This window comes from Hippocampus comes, unplaced genomic scaffold (genome assembly GCF_001891065.2).
Source record: "Hippocampus comes isolate QL1 unplaced genomic scaffold, H_comes_QL1_v1.1 scaffold249, whole genome shotgun sequence".
Lineage (NCBI taxonomy): Eukaryota > Metazoa > Chordata > Actinopteri > Syngnathiformes > Syngnathidae > Hippocampus > Hippocampus comes.
Window position 1 is genome coordinate 969,034 of NW_017805035.1, and position 19,784 is coordinate 988,817.

The 19,784-nt window shown below is 46.9% G+C and overlaps 2 protein-coding genes across 6 annotated transcripts; both read right to left on the bottom strand.

Annotated features, from left to right (window-relative positions):
* Positions 1-1,472: 1,472 nt before the first annotated feature.
* On the bottom strand, positions 1,473-15,637 carry scap (SREBF chaperone). Of its 4 annotated transcripts, none has more exons than XM_019863746.1 (23): positions 15,438-15,637; positions 11,560-11,760; positions 11,087-11,207; positions 10,493-10,650; positions 10,043-10,263; positions 8,983-9,088; positions 8,637-8,812; positions 7,667-7,793; positions 6,911-7,023; positions 6,197-6,291; positions 6,017-6,115; positions 5,730-5,939; positions 5,255-5,637; positions 5,028-5,177; positions 4,691-4,883; positions 4,493-4,608; positions 3,743-4,208; positions 3,563-3,651; positions 3,417-3,499; positions 2,791-2,957; positions 2,634-2,714; positions 2,255-2,461; positions 1,473-2,171 (listed from the first exon to the last, which is right to left on the bottom strand). In XM_019863746.1, the coding sequence occupies exons 2-23, from the start codon at positions 11,676-11,678 to the stop codon at positions 1,926-1,928; spliced, it is 3,726 nt and encodes a 1,241-aa protein (XP_019719305.1). In that variant the 5' UTR covers positions 11,679-11,760; positions 15,438-15,637; the 3' UTR covers positions 1,473-1,925. The 4 variants fall into 4 exon arrangements, with proteins under 4 accessions (XP_019719305.1, XP_019719304.1, XP_019719303.1 ...); XM_019863745.1 differs by having other exon boundaries at positions 11,560-11,763; XM_019863744.1 differs by lacking the exon at positions 15,438-15,637 and adding an exon at positions 13,930-14,177.
* A 423-nt stretch (positions 15,638-16,060) lies between these two features.
* On the bottom strand, positions 16,061-19,182 carry elp6 (elongator acetyltransferase complex subunit 6). Of its 2 annotated transcripts, none has more exons than XM_019863904.1 (7): positions 18,884-19,182; positions 18,270-18,348; positions 18,076-18,146; positions 17,079-17,185; positions 16,711-16,912; positions 16,482-16,649; positions 16,061-16,364 (listed from the first exon to the last, which is right to left on the bottom strand). In XM_019863904.1, the coding sequence occupies exons 1-7, from the start codon at positions 18,935-18,937 to the stop codon at positions 16,242-16,244; spliced, it is 804 nt and encodes a 267-aa protein (XP_019719463.1). In that variant the 5' UTR covers positions 18,938-19,182; the 3' UTR covers positions 16,061-16,241. The 2 variants fall into 2 exon arrangements, with proteins under 2 accessions (XP_019719463.1, XP_019719462.1); XM_019863903.1 differs by having other exon boundaries at positions 17,079-17,203.
* Positions 19,183-19,784: the final 602 nt, after the last annotated feature.

Consider the following 19,784-nt stretch of genomic DNA (forward strand, 5'->3'; position numbering starts at 1 on the left):
GAACGAAAGGCGTGTGTGTGTGACCCTGCAAGTTTCACACTGAAGTGCAACGTAGAAAGTTGCCCATGCGCCTCGGCAAGTTGCACCTTATGTACTTAGCAAGCAAGTCAAAACTACACCTTTGATATCTCACATGTTCAACTTGGTAAGTTGCACCCCGACTTTCCATGTGGCATGCGTGATTTGCAAGTCGCACCTCTACTTTTGTGTCATGCACATACAACTTTGTAAGTCATACTGGTGCTTCTCACCTTCGCAAATACAACTTAACTCATTGTTAGCTATGTAAACCAAATCTGCACCTGAACTAGTTTGCATGTGCAATTAATTCAGGGTTCCCACGGGTCCTTAAAGTTAATAGAAATCCATAAAAAGTTGTAAAATATTCTTAATTGTCCTTAATTTTCAGGGAAAGCTTCCTAAATCAATAAAAATCCTTAAAAATTAACCAGCGGTGTTCATTTAATTTGTGTATGTCATTTTCCACACCCTTCCAATGAATAGTTTTGTCAGAAAACGCGCCTGGCGCCCTTCCCCTCAAACCCCGCTGTCGGGCTACATGCCTTCCTGGTTCCCGCTCTGCTTTTCCCGCTGTCTACGCTCAGTTCCGATGATGATCACGTGATCACTTCGGGTCCTTTCAGGCCAATTTGACATACAGTATGTCAAATAAAGGGTTAGCTGATTGCCCCGAAAAATAAAGATGTGCCCTTCTTTTGGCAGCAATGATTTGAACATCAGCTCAGTGACATGTGGCTTTCTGTTCATTAAATCCCCCGCGATCCCCTGCGGAAGGGGGGGGGGGGGGGGGGAGTCCTTAAAAGGTCCATAAATAAAAAGCAAGTGGAAGAGTGGGAACCCTGTAATTAAGTGGCACCTACACCTAAAGGTCTTTTCACATCGCACTTGTTCTCTCACCGCAGGGCAGCGCGAAAGGACAACAGCATGCAAGCTTGCCCCTAGTTGGAAACGCTTGCATAGGAATGAACAGGGAGGCTTTTCCTGCTAGCTGGTCTCCCGAGCAATTGAGAGCCCGCTGATATCCGATACGGCACTCTCAAATTGAACTTTTGTGTATTTGAGGGCAATGTGGCGCCACGACGGGACGCCCTCCTTGCACCTTGGAAACACTTACACACATTAGTGGGTTTGTCAACAGTGCATTGCCGAGTGCAGTGTGAAAAGTCCTGTCTGCATCTGATGCAATTTACGAAAAAGCCTCTTTATACTCCCGCATACGACCAAAGCATTGTCGGGCAGGCACCGCTATGATCGGTCCGCAACACATGCCGCATGCACGACAGAAATTATCGCCGGGCGTAGAACGCCACACCCATCATCTCTCATGATTTGCCCGTTAAGTCACATCGCTTTGATGACGTACTCGCCTTTCTGCGGCTAGTTTCTTCAAAAATTGAGATTTCATGTGCGCTCCCAAGTTTCAACCGCAATGATCCACGGTCTCCATTGTGGCTTTGATCCTTGTTCCGGAAAGTAAAAACAGCGACCAGCAGAATTTCAAAACAACGTGACTGGAAAGGCAACCTGTGCATGGCATTGCCACAGAGATGTCCTTGCGGGGCGGTGCGAAAATAGAGTTGGGCATGCCAGGTATGCATTGTACAAAGTCTATGTTGTAGCTACTACACACAAGGCTAAAAAAAAAAAAATAAAAATATGACGTTGATGTCTCCCAAGTTCCATAGTAAAGATCTCAAGTACTGTACCTCTAATAAATAATGATGTATATGTAACAAACAGCGCCCCCAGGAGGTGTATATAGTTGGCAGCAGGTCATACGTTCGCACATGATGCGAACAGGCAGCAGGGTTGTTTTTTTTTTTTCAGCTATCTTTGAGGGCGGGCTGAGTTTTCCCGGGTCAAGCAGCATACAGGGCGTGAAATCAAAGATCAGCTCTCAGACTTCAGTCCAATTTCTCTAGAACCGACGGTACGAAGACGAGACTGAGCTCACTGCCAAAGTCGCACACGATGGCGGCGTTGTTGAGGACGAGTAGCTGCCTTACGCCCTGACCGTCGCTACTTGGACCCAAGTAGACCGTCTGGATCAAGTCTCCGTAGTTCAAATCCCAGAAGGAGACGCAGCCCAGACCGCCAGTCACCAGAAGAGAGTCCGAGATGAGACCCAGGCTGGAACCGCAGCCGGCCTCCTGCGAAGGGGGAACACACGCGCACACGGGAGGATGTCAAAGGAAAAGTCATAACTGCAACATGGCCACCAGGCGACACGTACCTGCTGTATGGAGTACAATTTGATGCCGGTGCTGCGATCCCAGACGCAGATGAGGTCATCCAAACCCGAGCTGATGATGCAGAGCGGCGTGCACACCAGGGAGGTGACGTCGCCGCGGTGACCGTAAACATGACTGACGCGGTTGCCCGTCAAGACGTCCCAGAGGCAGATGGCGCCGTCCTGGCCGCCGCTCGCCAGGACCATCGTCTGAGGAAACGCAAGAACAAGAAACATCGATGACAGCACTGCCCAAGATTGGTCAGAGGCGTGCGCACACGCACACACACAGTCCAACATTTGCACATGACAGTTAAACACAGTCCCAAGACAAAAATGGCAAGCACACACACACACACACTTCAAAGGAACAGGAAGTGACCTCATCGATGTAAACAGCGGTGATGCCTCCCGAGTGGCCCTGCAGTGTGAAGAGGCAGCAAGAGTCCTCCAGACGATAAACCTGAGCACGTAACAAACATTCAGCACATTCTGCAATCCTTTCCGGCGTTTCCCCCTAGGCGGGTGGGGGGGCTTACCCGCACGGTGTGATCGTGGCTCCCGGTGATCACCCTGCCGGCGGCGGCCCTCAAGACCGTGATGGGCTTCTGGTGGGCGCACTGCACCGAGCGCGTTAGCTGGCAGCTTATGGCGTCTTCGCTGCTGTAGCAGGGCGACATGGGGACCCCAGCCCGGCATGGTGTGCCTAAAACGAGAAGGGGAAAAATAAATCAACACGACAATTCACATTTTTTATATCACACTTTGTTATGTGCAAGTAACACGATAGCTCCCAAAAGCTTGAGGGCTACCTAGGTTGTCCTTGAGGCTAAAATAGTACTCATGAGCAATTTTTTTTTAGGACAATGCACAAGTCTATTTGATTTTGCTCCCCTTCTCTGTGCGTAACTGCTCATCCCTCCCCTCTCTTCCGAGGAGGCCCAATTAACTTCAAAGAGGCAGGTTAAATGATCACGTCATCATCCTGTAGTTATGTTAGCTATGCTACGGGAGTCAGTTAAGTTGTTTTCCGGCAACGCAATATTAATCAGAATACCGTGTTTGGACTAGTGTGAGCAAGTAGAATTGATTTTTTGAAAAGAAAAAAAAAAAAAAACTTGGTTGGGCTTGGTTTCACTTGAAAGGTGCACCCACGTATTCTCACCTCGGTACTGAAGCAGCGCGAGAGGTTTGTTGACGTCCACGCTGAAGAAGTCCAGAGAGCCGTTCAGACGCGCCGCCACGATTCTGACAAAGATGAAACGACTCGTCAGCCGGCGGCGTGGAAAAGTTTCAAAAGGTGCGACACACCTGTTGTTGAGGAAGGCCAGCGCCGTGATGCCGGATGCACTCACGCCCTCGCTGCAGCAGCGCAGCCGGCCGTCAGTGGTGTCCCACAGCTAAAAACACGGCACCGTGACACATGGCATGTGCAAAGACAAGTCCACGCGACAACTTCACGGTGCGCACACACCCGTGACAAACACGCACCTCCAGTTTGCCATTGCTCCGCCCAGCAGCTATGAGATTCCCTCTGAGCTCCAGCGCCCACACCGAGCCGCCGCCCAAGTCCGGGGGCGTCACGTCAAAGGCGTCGCCAAAACTGGGGCGACTGTGGGGCGGCGCGGTGGAAGGCGGCGAGGACGAGGAGGGCGAGTAGAAGTTCGACGGCGAGGGCGGCTTGTGCGCCATGTAGGCGTCCGCCACCAGGTCGCCGTAGTGGAAACCGTCCCTGGTGGGCCTGGCGGCGTTGGGGCAGGTCGGCGTGGAGGCGAAGTTGGTTTCGATGAGCGGCGTCAGGTCCGGCTGGTCTTTGAAGAGGGGCGGCCGGCTGGGGGTGGTGCGGTGCCTCACCTGATGGCCTTCATCCTCAGACAGGCTGTCGCCGCTCAGGGAGGGGTCGGGACCCTCTGAGCTGAAGTTTACCCAGCAGTCCATGCTGCTGCTCCGCCTCCGCCTGGAGGTGGTACAAGCCACATATGCTCAGTCGCTTCAAAAACAGGACGCCGTCTTGAGTGAAATTGGAAGTTTACGTCGAGGGAGACATCTAAGTTGTCAAACTTAAGTGGGGGGGCACAGAGTTGGCTGCTGACAGAGAGGCTAAGATGGCATCGAACATGAGTCGAGTGTGGTAGTTGAAGTGGCGGCAGCTAGCATGGAAGCTAAGATGGCATATTCAGTGGCATTTAAGTTGGGATCTGGGTGACAGCTAAGGTGGCATCGGAAGTGGCTCCGCCTTACCCGTGCTTGGGAATGACAGTCAGGCAGTCTCCTGTCTGGGCATCCCACACACGAATCTGTCCGGCCAAGCAGCAGCTGGCCAGCAGCATCCCGTCACTGGCCAGACACTCGATGTCCTGCAAGGCGACAAAGCGAAGGCATCAAACTCTCCAGGAGCGGGTGGCGGATGACGCGCAGAGAAATTCGGTTCTTTCCCACCATGCTGTGGCCCCGTAACAGGAGCGGCGAGATCTCGCTGACGGGCGGCCAGTATCCGTAGCCGTCGCACGGCCGGTCCCCTCGGCGCCGCCGCCCGCCGTTCTGCCCGTAGTTTCGCGGGCACAGAAGCCGGTAGAGACAAAGAAGGAGCAGAACCAGCAGGACGCCGGCTGCCAGGCCCAGCGCCGCCACCCTGACGGAAACAACAGGAATGTTGGAGCTGCTCGGCAATTCACCAAACTAGTGCGTGACAATCCTCAACTCATCTAATAAGCTTCAGTCATCTGAGTAGTGAGTGTATGTGTGTGCGTGTCGATGTGTGAGTGCCACAACTAACTTGTAAAGTGTCAGGTCCGGCTGGAGATCCGCCGCCACCTTGGGAATGGGCGGCATTGGGTGCTGGGTGTCCTGAGGGTGGCGCCCCTCGATGGCTTCCTGAGGGCTTAGGTGAATGGCAACGGGGATGACGGGCAAGATGCTGATGTACCTGAAACATGGCCCGGATGCTAAGCTAGCTCCGTCGCCTCCATTGAAAGGAGTTCCGACCCGCGCTGGTGTACTCACCTCTTCGCTAACGTGATGTTGTAGTAGCTGAAGAGTGAAGGCCAGTGTCTGAATGAGAGTCTCCTCCAGCCCTCCTCGTCTTCAGCCCCCCAGGTGATCTGGGGTACAGCCGGCGGGGAGTGGGGCGGGGGTTCTGCTTTGGAGTCCGGTGGGCCCTGCGGTTGGTTGTCAGGTAAAGGCGTCGGGTCCGGCGCCAGGCGGTCGGTGAGGGTGCTGGTCGGATCTCCTCCGCGGAAGACGGGCGCCACCTCCAGGTGGGGGGTCAGACCTCCGCCCCCGTCGTCTCCCAGGGGACTTTGCTCCGACACTTGCGCGGCCAAGTAGGTGCGCACGCCGGCCGGGTCGGTGTAGACCAGAATGCCGATCCAGATCACCGTGCTGACCTGCAAACGAGGCGGCGATGATGATACGCTTGGACGTTAAACTCGGACTGGCGTTCGGATTCTGGACCGGTGGCCAATTTAAGTGGTCGTACCATAATGATGCGCTGAGCCAGGCGCGTGCGTGCCAGGAAGTAGACAAGTCGAAGCCTCTTGGGGGGGCGCAGGTTCCTCGCGGGGGTCTGTAATGTGATGGTGTGAGGAAGGGGCCGCGGCGGAGGAGGCGCCGACCGCGTTCGCAAAGGGGAGGGCTTGGTCGCCGGCAGGCTGTCTTCGGTTCGCATGTGCCCGTGCAGGTCCACCAGCTGCAACGGATATTTGCACTGATCATGGATTTGTGTCCGCAAACGTCTTTTGACTTCCAAGAAACGGATGCGCGCACCTCCATGCGACGGATGTCGATGGACAGCACGGTGGTGAAGAAGAACATCTGAAGGAAGAAGTCGGACACCAGCCCCACCACGGCAAACAGGCAGAACTCCTACAAGTAATCCCGAGCGATCGGTCACTCAGAAACCTTGCACAACATTGACGGCGCCCAAATCAAAAAAGCCTGCAAAACCTGAATGGCTGGCACGAGCGTGAAGTATCCAATGAGGATGATGCACAGCTCGGTGGCCATGTTCTTCATGATGGACCAGCTCTCGTTACTCAGGCCTGCAGACGATAAGGTCCAAAGTCAAAACACAGCTATGTTCAATGTACGTCGCCTTTTTGCTTCTCATACCGAGCTACGGGCGAGCAATTATTCAAATTTATTGATTCGTTTGAGTTGAACATTTATATTTGAGGAAATCCAATTTTAGTAGCGGCTTCCATCGTTCAAAGCGTGTCCCCCGCTGGCACGCACTGTTAACACTACAAACATTGCTGCAAATAGGAAGGAGAAAAGTACAGTTGATGTTGACAGGGAAGGCGCTTTTTTTAAAGTCACTCGCTGTTTCAAAACCAACCCGCAAAGAAACTGAAGCTTTTGACCCAAGATATGTGCATTCCAAACCGCAAATATTTTTCCCTCGCCTCACCTGTACGCATGGGGAAAAAAAAAAAAAAAAAAAAAACCCAGCATGAGAGCTTCAGAGGCTTCAGTGCTACTCTTGGACAATCGATATTATAGGATTTTAAATTGTTTGGGGTTAAAAAAAAAAAAAACAATAAGACATTTTCATTTCCAAAGGATAGTAGTGTATAATGCTTTCACGTTAAGCAAAACGATTCACATTCGGAATTCAGAAATCAATTTGATTTTGAGGCAATATTGCCCAGCCACGCGTACCCTGAGCGATGCGCAGCTTGACCTCCAGATCAACCGGCGTGGACACCACAGACTGGGTGAGGACCAAGACGTTCTCCACACCAATCACCACCACCAGGTATGGAAAGATCTCCCTGTCAGCACAAAAGAGACATCCACTCTAAAGTGCTAAACAAGGCTGCAACTAAGGATGATATGAACCCTTTCAGGGACAGCTGTTATTACAGTGGACAGCTTGTCATGTTATCAGGTTACGGGGTGCATGAAAGGGTTAATATTGGATCATTTTTTTTTTTTTCCATCAGATTTATAAAAATTAATCTCTCAACATTATTTCAATTTATCAGTCCGGAAAATGCACAAACGGAGCTGAGGTAACGTGATCTGTTATGCCGCGATGCATATGATTCAGCGGGAAAGCATTTTGTGGCGGGACGAAAGTGCACAAACGGGTCAACAGTGCCGACATCAAATGCACGCACCCTTTCACTAGCTGTGCGTGTGCGTGCGTGTGTAGTGGCGTGTGTGTGCATTTGGGCCAATGGCAGACAAATTTGGTCCAATTGTTGGATGAAGCTCGTCACGCCACGGCATCTGCTTTCGAAGTATTCTCACATGATTGGACGGATGTGCAGCGTCAATATCAGGATAGCAATTACTTCACAGACCGCTAGTAAACATTGACACAAATCACTGGAAGGAGGCCACTGATAAGCGTGTGTGTGTGTGTGTGTGTGTGTGTGTGTGTGTGTGTGTGTGTGTGTGTGCGGGGCGTACCCTCCGTTGAGAGTGGGCGTGAGGCCAAAGAGCGTGCACAGGCCGACCGACATGAGCAGTGAGCTCAGCACGGTAACCACAGCTGCCAAAGCTAGACCCCACTTGGACTTGACCATGTCGATCTTTCCTGCAGGGGGAGGGGGGGTGTTAAAATAGAGTTTTTAATGCGAGTAATAATGTGAGTCGAGAGTGCCAGTCCACCGACAAAGTTTCAAACTAAATAACCAAGGAAATTTGGAGTGAATCGTATTTGGCGAGTTCTAAAAAAAAAATGGCTGCGAGCAAGACATTCTCAATTTGGCCCAACTGTGATGTAATAGTAGGTCACATTTACATACTCCAACCACAACATCTAATTAGTCCACCCGTGACATGGCAGCCAGGCAAAGAGATGCCATTTTAATAGATTTGCTGCCAGTTTTTTTAATTAAAAAAAAAAAGACTGACTACATATAGCTACAAAGTTGTTAAGTTGAACAATGAGTAGCTGCCACCCCAGGTCATCTTGGCAATGAAAGACAAACTTCTGCATTGGCATGAGACGGAACCGACCCATCAAACGAGAGTGATTTCAAGCATCTGACGATCGGATATTAAACGCCTTGTCATTTTCATCCTTTGCGTAGTCGATTTGGGAAAGTCTTTTCAACCCTTCAGGGACAGCGGTTACTACAGCGAACAGCTTATCATGTAATTATCAGGTTACAGGGTACATGAAAGGGTTAAATGGTCCAAAAATGACAAAGTATGTCTTTAATACAAGGAAGTGTTCTTCGTGTTGCTCTTCAAACAACGCCAAAGTTAATCAGCGACACGTCGTGTACTTTGGCAACTGAGCCAACGTTTGTCCTGGTCGCGCTCGCGTCAGGCCAGCCAAGTGCAGGAGATTATCCTCGACGGAACAAGCTTGGGCACACAAAAAGCGACTTAAGAAGCTTCCGAGATGAAGCGGCGCCAGGCAGATACTGACGTGTGGAGAAGTAGATGTAGGCGAAGAGGATGATGTAGGTGGTGACGAGCGGGATGAGCTCGGCCACGCCGATCTCCTCCTTGAAGTGCACGTGGACCATGCGCTCGTTCATCAGGCCGGTGCAGTTGGTGGACGGGTGCAGCTGCTTCAGGCGAGTGCGAAGGCTGCCCAGGAAACTAAAACGCACAGCACAGGCTTTTATTTTATTATTTTTGTCAAGAGTACAAGCGGTCCTCTCCTCAGGTCACCAAGGAGTTCCACTAGATTTTTCAGGAACCTAACAGAACGCAAAACCGACCCAAGGCGAAAGCAAACTAAGCTCCAACGTAGTACAGCAAATTGTCACCTTGCGTCATAGCTGGACAGCACGATGCTGATGGTGTAGGTGACCACCCTCTTCCTGTTGTAGTGACTGACGCCCGTGAGCTTCCCTGGAACGCCGAACAGGAGGTCTGGAAAACAAAACGCACGTCGACATGATCGCGCAAACACAAACACACAATCGCGAGAAACAAGAACAACAAATCTGCACGTACACAGGTTCCCAAACTTACAGAGCCCCAGACATGACGTTTGCAAGAAAAAAGATAAAAAAATATTTCGTACACACGTTGTATGCACGAGGAATTACTTGTTGGGCACGAACTACTACTTATCCGTGGGTCGTCGCGGGTCACTTGAATATGAAAATAGAATGCGGCTTCTTTCATAGTTGAACGTTCGAAGGAAAGCTGCATTAATGGACAAGGACGGCGCGATCGAATTTTTGTTTAGGCTTGAGATAAGTTCCAAGGACCTCGTGAAAAGCTTGCCATTGCTTGCTAAGAGACATTTGAAGAGGCTGTTGAGAGCCAGCTTGCTTTCCCGGTTGGAGGGATGACTTGGACGTCGGGATCAATTTTATTGCTGTTCAAATGTGACGCTCTGGGAGGGGTCATGGTCACGGGTGGATCAATACGAAATGAAAACTTCTTGTCACAATATCACTATTTAATGGTATGAAAATGTCAGATGCAATAATTTGTGGGGTTTTTTTGAAGGCACTAATTAGTGGGAAGCGAATCAGTGAAGGTGCGCTCAATTTGTTTACGCTCTTGTCCAATAAGGGATCAGCACTACTTCACGTGCACACTGTAACTATTTTGTGTGGCCATTGCAATTATTTCATGCGCACAGAGTAATAGTTCGTGCATACCAAGTCGTAATTGGTGTGCACGAAATAATAATTGGAAGATACTAAGAAACAAAAAAAACGAACACACCCAAATAAATACAACGCACACATCCAATAAACACACAAAGCACGAAAACAAACACACAAGCATACAAAACAAAAAGCACATAGAGACACAAAACACACACACACACACCACTAAAACTAAAGACACACCGGCGCGCGCACACACCTCTGAGCGTGGCCGAGGTGTGCAGGCCTTTGGGCTCGTGCTTCTGGACGGTCTTCAAGAGGTTGGGGTCGGTGTCAAAGAGCTCGCGTTGGTTCTGCCAGTAGTTGGCGGGTGAGACCAGCAGGCAGCCGTGCTCCGGCAGCACCGACTGCATCCGCCGCAAACCAGGCAGCAAGTCCGCCACCTGCAGGCACAGCGACTCCAGGCTGCGAACGCCCGAGCTGCCGACCAGGACGGAAAAAATCTTATTTCTTTCAAGAGAACACTTTTCTGCAGGAACTGTATTGGGTACCTTGACATACAAAGCGGCCAAAGTACACAGCCGAATGTGCATTGGAGGGTTTAAAAAAAAAAGAAAAAAATATCAACCGAGAGACAGCTTCCGACTTGAAAAACCTGCCTGCGACCCGGGGCACTCATGAGTCAAGATTCTAGTTGTGTAAGACCAACCTGTCGGTGTGCACGTGGTTGCGGATCTCGTCCAGCAGGCTGAAGACTCGCCCCAGCGGCGAGCGAAACACGTCCACCGGCACCAGGCTGTTGTCCCATGGCACCACCGCCGCCTTCACCAACACTTGCTGAATGTACGCCACCGGAGGTCCCTGGTACTGCGTTGTGGAGCAAAACGTGACCACAAATACACTTTCTTCTTCTTCCTGACACTTCAACTACCGGCAGTTATCCCGTGTTCTTCGCCAAGCCTGAAAATCTGCTTTTCAAATTGAAATGCCACAAGTTGAATTCATCTTCCCCTCGTGAAACGAATTGAATTACTGTTCATCAATTCCAGCCTATTCCACAAAAAGGAACTGTAATATTTTTTCAATGAGTAAAAAAATAGCACTCCATAAAAAAAGAATAGCATACTTTATAAAAACATATAGTCCTGAAACAAATTAAATACAATAAAAAAAAGAACTAAGAAAATTTTGTGAGAGTTTGTCCTTCAATGCACATTATCATCATTCCTCAGCAGTAACATTTGTCATTCTTTGCAGAGGATAAAGAACACTGTGACGTCAGTGAAGTAAAAAGGAGAGATACCCAGTCAGGCCGTTCTCCGAGGTCTCCTTGAGGCTCGCGGGAAGGAACGCTGTAGTCCCGCACGCTTGTGGTGAACTCCACGGGACCTGTGCCGGGGAGGGGGAGCCTCAGTAACGGGTAGCTGCCAGAAAGAGGGGTGGCGGGGAGGGGCAAGGTGGGAAATGCATTCTGAATGAGTTAACGCTTGCAAAGAAAGTACAGCATTCACCCTCAGAGCCCCGTCGCAGACTGCGAAATCTCCAAGAAATTTGCCCCCAAATAGATGCCACAAGATCGTGATAAATCACCTATTTCTCTATTAGACAAGGATATGGCCCGAGCACAAAAACATACACGATACATTGATCCGATTTTCAGTCATCAGAGCCATCCAAGGGGACGATGATGTGGCCCGTGATGAGTGTGTTAGTGTGTGAGTGAGTGAGTGTTAGTGTGTGAGTGAGTGAGTGCGTGTGCGTGCAGAGCAAACCCACCAGCAGGTGAGGATGCTGACTGAAGTGAACAGGATGATGGGCACCGGGTAGGTTGCGCACAACAGTCCGTGGCGGTAGAATGCCGCCGAGATCTTCTCCCTAAGCTGCTCGCGCAGCATCGTCGCGGAGGGCGGTGTCAACTCCCGGCCATTGGGGAGCACGGGGCAGTCGCCGAGCAGACGCCGCGGGACATTCGAGTTCCTGCTGAGACAAAAAGAAAGATTCATCCTTGATATGAATATTCATAGTAAAGTTACAACGCCCTGCGATTTGCTACAAATCAAAAACATGGATGTAATGCCTTTCAACGATTGAATTCATTTCTATTTATTGCCCCAGGTTGAGTATCTACCAAGTTACCTTGTGTGCTCCACTGCGCACGTTGTGTTGTTGCGACAGTTGCGCGTCACCCTATTTATTGAGCAAAAAATGTCAGGAGGCGAAAACATTTGTTTTAATTGTCGGTGACTAGCATGTCATGTCGTTCATAATGTTGCACTGGCAAATCAAACAAGCCAAGGTAACCACTGAGTCACAAAAGTGAAAATGACTCGTCGTTGACGGATGATTGTGTTGTGCCAAACGCAGCGTTTGGAGAAATAAACGAAGAACAATGTGACAAACAAACTGACAGAAGAGGTCAAACATACAATTTAAGGTGTTGCAGCCGGGGTTAAAATAATAATTTTTCATTACACTTATTTTTCATCGCGGTTCATCTTAGTTTGGTTTTTATTAGTTTTAGTCTTAGTTTTTCCCCCAATGTATGGGGTGTTGTTGAGTGCAAGATTAGAAAACAGGTCACTCCAATTTTCACACATCTGACCTTCCTTCTTCTGCAGCTTCGTAGTAATACAGAAAATAAAATACCCCGAAAGCTCACGCATGTTGTTGATTGACAAAGACAAAAAAAACAAAAGGACATAGCTGTAGTTAGTTTTCTAAACGTTAAGTTTTTTTTTTTAATCATTTTTTTACAAAGATTTTTTTTTCCAATTTTAGTTTTCTTGACTTTATTAGTTTTCGTTAACTAGAAAACCCTTGGTTTCAGCACAATGTGGAACGGCGTAACATAACACAGTTGCCACTATACAATTTCGATCCAACTTCACTTGCTGAGAAATGGAAAAAAATGGGCTAACATCCTGCTAACGCAATATATTTGCCAACAACACACTTACACAATATATCTGCTAACACAACTAACTAACGTATTGGCTAACAAAATAGAAATGCTCAACTAAATGCTAACACAACGTAATTATTTTCATTTGTTGAGCCAAGTAAGGCAACCGAAAAAAGGTTTCTCCTTTCCAGTGTCAACCTGGAGTCGACATCGGGGTCGCCCAAGGTCACTTCAACAGCGCAGCACGTCGTAACGTAGCACGTCGGTCGCACATCAGGTTGCGTTGTTGCGTCTTTGCGTGCCTCGTTAACAGAAACTCTGCAGGGAGTTCCCTTCAGGAGCATTAAGCAGGCAACGTTGCTATTAATAGCTGACGCAGTAATCACAACACGGCCATCTCAATAGACTCCTTTGAGATGCGTTTGCTTGGCGCGCACATGGAACGCGATGTGCTCGCTTTCCACATTCCTGATGAGTCTAAAGACCGTGAGAATGAGCGTTCGCCTCCGCTAGGCGTTGAAGGGCCTGCTGAGGGGAGGGGGGGGGGGGTTGGTTGAAAGTGCATCCACACTGACATACACATGCTTCTGTTAATAACGTGGTTGCTAACACAAAAGGGCTAGGTCACAAAAGCTCACCCAGTGTTGACAACTTTGAGCTGACGACAACAATTTTTGTGGATGTGGGTGCTAATTAATAACTGGCGAATTCCACGTTTGGAAGAACCCCCTCCGGTTTGCGTCCTGCGACCCCCCCTACTTGGCGAGCGAGCGGCCATTGTGTTGAAATGGTTTTACATGTGGACACAGCCAAGCAAGCCAGCTACAAAAATAAATACAATGCCGCACAATCGCCACGCCGCCAACATCAAGGACAAGACACAGCGCAACGGTCAGGTTTCATCGTAGTGTTGATAAAATGAAGGGGAAAATTAGGACAACTGTCTGTAACTGAATGAACCATGTCAACTTTCGTTGTCATGAAAACCTCCAGCGCAAAAATCACAGTGGAAATTGCAATTATTTCCCCGAATCATTGATCCCTAATAACTATTCGGAATCAATCAATCGCCCAGCCCTAACAACACAAACAATGAACAACAATGCTGGATGAACACGAGATACATCTCACCCCCACCCCCCCACCACACACACATACAAGTCGGTTGTCAACATGCTGAAATAAACAGCATATGAATATACAAACACTTGCTGTAAATCGCCGTGGACCAACAACCATCTTACCTCTTGTCAAAGGCATTTCCTAAAACAGCAGCCCTCAAGCCATGTCCAGGTTTCAGCAACATGACCATTCATGTGGTCACAAGAAGTATTTCAAGGGTGTTGTGCATGTGAGCGTGATTCCCCCCTGTCATCAGATGTGCTGCCGCAAGTGAGGCAACACTTGACAGGGACTTCCTTCCCTCCATCAATCATTTATCATTTGACTACATGCGTAACATACTGTACACACAAACACACACACACACACACACACACACACACACACACACACACAGCAGATAGACTTTGTCTCACTCACACACACACACATTCACATAAACTCTCTCCCGCTCTCATCAACCTCCTGACACACAAACTCATTGCCTCACTTCCACTCCGGGGGTGTTCTCATTCGTGTTGAGAACGCGTTTCGCTTCATTTATCAGCAAAATACACCGTCAATTATTTTTTAATAATGCTGCGAAAAGCTGACCCGAGCTTTAACCAGGCTCAGTACTTTATCTCCAATTTACCCGGCCACCGTGAACAAGCAAGTAGATAGGTGCTTGTTATTCGCTTGAGCGACAAGAACGGACGAAACAGATGGTTGTAGAACACAATAAAACTCATAAAATGAAATAAAGTTCACACGCAGGAGGCTCATGCTAATGCTCAAGTTATAACCTAATCATGCTTTGCAATCTATTCCGTGTCGTAAATAGTGTAATATTTTCATGATACGATGTCACCACGCACACCTTCTTGCTAAGATTGTGAAAAAAAATCCAAAAGAAAGGAATAATATACGAAAGACTGCGTCTCGGGTGGGAAAGTTTGTCTCCTGTCGTGGGTTAGCATTAGCCTTTTAGCTCCACGGGGTGCACCATAAAATCCCTTAAAGTCACATTAAGAACCCCTAACTGACAGACAAATCCAATTCACGAATATTTAAGGGACGAATAAAGCTTATTTGTCTGTCGACCTGGCAGCTAGGTTAGCAATAATAGGCTAGGAAGCTGTTAGCATCCTCTGCATCAACTCATCACATGGACGAATGGTACAAAACACATTGAGATTTACAAACACCTTTCACGAAACACACCGGTGTTTAAATAAATACAACCACGCGGATGAATCTGTAGTTCATTGGTGACTATTTCGCGTTGCATCAAATAGGTTGTTTTTTTTAATAAGTGTGCCGCACACGTTGAATTGTATAGGTTGTTTTTTTTTAATAAGTGTGCCGCACACGTTGAATTGTTTCTATCTAGCATCAAATTATTACGCGGCGTTCATAAATTCCCTTTCCATTTTTGCACATTGAAAATAAATAGACGCAACGGTGGAAGTTATGACATAAAGAGTACATTTTTAAGTTGCCTCGTTCAATAGAAATCATAATTTAATAAATATACATTACATTTGAAAGAGACTTTGTGGATAAAATATAAGTTTTAATGAATTCTTTGTGTCCACTCAATTATAACCCCGCACTCGTAGCCAAGCAGCTCGAAACTTCCAATACTTGCCTGGACAAACGTCACGTTTTCCCCGCAGCGGCTCCGCGGTGCTCCTCCTCCTTTTGGATGCCTGGAAGAGTGTCAAGTGGTCGGGGAAAGCGGCTAAATGTTGCCTGGCATGGTTTTATTTTTCTTTTTGGCGTGGTCTGCAAGGCTGAGCCGTCCAACCTGAGATTCCACAAAAGATTGATGCGCTGAACACTTCTTCACGGAATCGACAACAAGACCGTTGATGACCACAGCGACCTCTATATGGCCAACCTATGTCACTGCAACTTTGTCAAAGACGTTTTTAAAAAATAAGAATAAAAACTTGTGTCTAAATACAGTTCATTTGGATTTAACTTTTTTTCTTTTTCTCCCCGCGGAAGTTAAAATATCATGCAAACTTAAGTCAGTACAGTTTATTAATTCAATTAGATTCATTACACACAAAATGAAATATTTCAGGATTTAATAAAATAATTTTTGTGATTATGCCTAACAATTAATCAATCAATCAATTAATGCACTCCGTACTTTAGGAGCACAGAAAATTGTGGAAAAACACTTTTTAAAATGGTACCCATTTAACTTTAACTAAGTAAAAAAAAAGCATGAACTGAAAAATTCTCAAGTTAAAAAAAAGACTGTCACCTTCAAAAGGTTTTGATAACTTAGGAAGATGAGAAAAACAATTTCTCCTAAAAGAAGGAGCATCCGGATGTGCATTCACAATCATCAATTGCTTTTGTATTTGCCGTCTGCTTTTGTGCAAGGTGTCATCCGTCATCTTTGCCAATCCCTCATGAGGAATGCCTCGACGTGCCGAGTTTAGAGAACAGCGCTGGAAGTCCCCGGAGCGAAGAAGGAAGCCCCTTTGTCGTGAACTTTGAAGTGAAAAGTCATTTTCCTCTGTTGACCGCCGGCTTGTCTCCTCCTGTCGCACATTTCCACCTGAACAAGCACGCAAACCTATTATTTCCTATTCTGGGTTTTTTTTTTCGGAGGAGTGTGTGAGGGCGGTTAATTAAATACTTGCAGATTTTTTAACTGGACCACTTGACTGCTCACCTGACCGTGAATGTCCCTACAATATCCCGTCGGGAGACTTTGCACATGAAGAGCGAGGCTACACTGGTGAGTCAAACCCCTCAGCAGCCTCTCCGAACCATCATCACTTCCAACATCGTCGTCGTCGTCATCTTCTCCGTCGCAGCGCAGCAGCATCACCACATTGCCCTGCCACCAAAGTCAAGTCAAGATGGCATCTGGAATCTTCTCCTCGGAGGCATCAGCTCACCTTCAGTTGTGAGCAGATGGCGGTGCGGCAGTAATGGCTGAAATCCAGCACGGCATCCACGCCGACGCCGAGACTCAGCAGCATGCTCAGGTCATCCACCAACAGCACGGGGGGCCCGCGCCCACCGTCCTCTGCTCCCCTGGAATGATCGACACTGGAGGAAACAAACTGGAAGAGACATTGCAGGCCTGCCCCGGGATTCCTGAACAAAATGAGAGATCAAATAAAAGACACTTTAGTCAAGTCAAACATGTTCTTCACAATAATGTAAATTAAGCACGTTCCAGTACTTTTGGAGAGGACTGTACGTTTTCAATGAGCGACGCAAATGTGACTCGGGCGGGGGAAAAAACCGGAGGGGGTTTCACCTGAGGAAATCCATGGCCTCACTTCCTGTTCTAGCATCGTGCGGATTGAGGATGGACAAGGATTCTTGGAGTCCTTCAAGGAACACGAGCTGACCTTTCTCCTTGGCCTGAGACAGATTCACACCCTCAACAAACAGGAGACAAGATATTAGCTTTCTTTCTGTATCACATGAAGAGCAGCAGCCTATCTTTTGGCTGGCACATTTGAAATAATTAAGCACTATTATTGATCATATGGTTAAATCATGAGTCCATCAAAAATCAATAGTATTATCTTTCAACAAACACTTTCTCTTTTTGACATACATATAAGATTATGACATAGCTAACTTTATATGATTTATGACATATGAATAGTCCCATAGCTGGGGGTATATGGTTCAAGTTTTTGTGATGTACCCTTCAGGGTTCATGACTGAACCTCTCGGTACACATAAATACTGTTTATGGTTAGAAAAGGAACATGAATGGTCCAAACTGACAAATAGACCATGTCTGTCCCTTTTTTTTTTTCTAATTTCCATATAAGGATACAAACGAGTGCTGGGCTTTTATGAATGCCTTTTCCAAAGAGCCCACAGATTGCAATTTAAAGAAACAGTTGTAGTGGGTGTAATCTCGACCAGGGATGGGGAACCTCATGCACTGTAAACGAACTGTTAACGGTTCATGTGAAGAAAAACAAAATACTGTTGCTTGTGTTTTCAGTCGATCTTTGGTTCCCGGTATACTATGCGGCACGCTATACTAAACTTTTTACTTCGTGAGGTCATTAATGATTATCATTTAAGTGCGTTGATGTTTTCTGTTCCTCCTTGAACATGTGTTTTAATTAACGGTCACATTAAATCTAAGTTGCACGTTCTCATGAAACAGTAACATCCCAGTTAGTTCACTTGATGTACTACTTGTAGTACGTGTGTCCTTGTATCATGTTTTCATTATATGGTATTTAATTTTTTTTAAAAAAACGAATGTGTTGTGGTGTGTGATGTACCAGTCTTTGGCTAACTGCACTGTAGTGACTGAACGACTGAGCCAGAGCCACGAAGCACACTTGACAGCCAGCTGAAACAAGACACGACATTTGACACTTTAGTGAATTATCAGTGAGGCTTATTATTCACGTGTTTGTCATGACATGTCACATCACGTCACGTCATATCATTCACGTGTACGATATGTGTTCACCTCTGAGGTAGAATCCGAGGAAGTGGTGCAGGAGAAAAGAGGCATCACTTTGCCTGTCCGACAGCAGCACAAACTCTCCCTGATGACAACAAAGCAAGAACATGTGTGAGCAGCCTTCATTCATAATCAATACAAACATGATTCGCGGTGAGCCGGAAGCAACGTGTTTGAAGAAAAGAGTCCAACTTACTCTAAGTCCGTAATTTTAGAAGTTCATGAAACGTGGTGCACTTGATTGTGATGGCACGATACAAAATCTCAAATGTTAGGTCAATCTATGACTACGTTCCTATTTTATGTTGTTGTTTATTTCACATTTATGATCTGATTGAAGAAATAGAAAAAAACAGAAGGTACTCACCAATTTTTTTTTTTTTGTTCACTTGATTCTGACTCAAGTAATTATTTAGAAGGCTCCATGTGACTTTTACAGGAGCCATATTATTGTAAATTAACAGTAGAGGGAGGGGGCTTTTAATACCCGCCTGTGCTCCTAACTGTACATCTGTTAATCGTTTGATTTTTGCCAGAGTAACCTGGGAATTGCTTAAAACTTAAAGTTTAAGACTTGACGATTTACACAAATGCGACTTGCTGCCACTTTAGCCTCTTACCGTGCTGAAGTGTTCCGGGCTGACGTTCAAGATGCTGTTGAGCTCCGCAAACATCGTTAGCCAAACTAGCAGCGAACCAGTCAGCAGGAGCTACACGCCACGAACACACAAAAATAGCTTAAATCTCACACCAGTACGGTTGTCAATACTACTAATCATCAAAGCTTCATCTGGCCATCAGTGTTTCATTGAAAGATTCAACATGATCAAAGAATTCAATTAGCAGAAGCCTCGCGATGCTAACTGATAAGCTAACTTGCGGTAGCGGCGTTCAACCAAAGATCCAAATCCATACATGATGGCTCACTCTGGTTATTATAAATTGCCTGCTTTGTTCTTTTAATCAATTTACGGCCCGCGGGCGGGAACAGGCCCCCGAGGAGGATTGATCAGGCCCGCAGGATAATTTAAATGTGGGAAAAAAATGCATAAAAGACACTGAATTAATATTGTTAATAAAATGCAATTCATGCATTGTCCGCTAGGGAGCAGACTGTTTTCTCTTTTGTTTGTAAAGTGCAGGCAGGGATTACATTTAGATTTGATATGCACATGTGTAAATGGTTCAAAAATTCCTTTCTTTATAAATCTCGTTTCATCTTAAAATTCATGACTTTATTTTTCAATGCCAATTACTTGTTAAAATGTTGTGCCATTGTACAATCAGTGGGATCAGTTGCAATGCATATAAGTGAATGATCAAAGTAAATTGCACATTTGTCAAAGGAATTCCAAGGTGCTTCATGAAATGTTTTGTAAAAGATACGTTCATTAAATGTCGACATTTTCCTAATGTTCTTGTGCTTCACTATCCCAAAAACAAAGGAAAGAGATGATATTTTGGTTATTTATAGCAGAGTATGGTATCATTTTAATGGTCCACTTGACATCTACCGAGGCC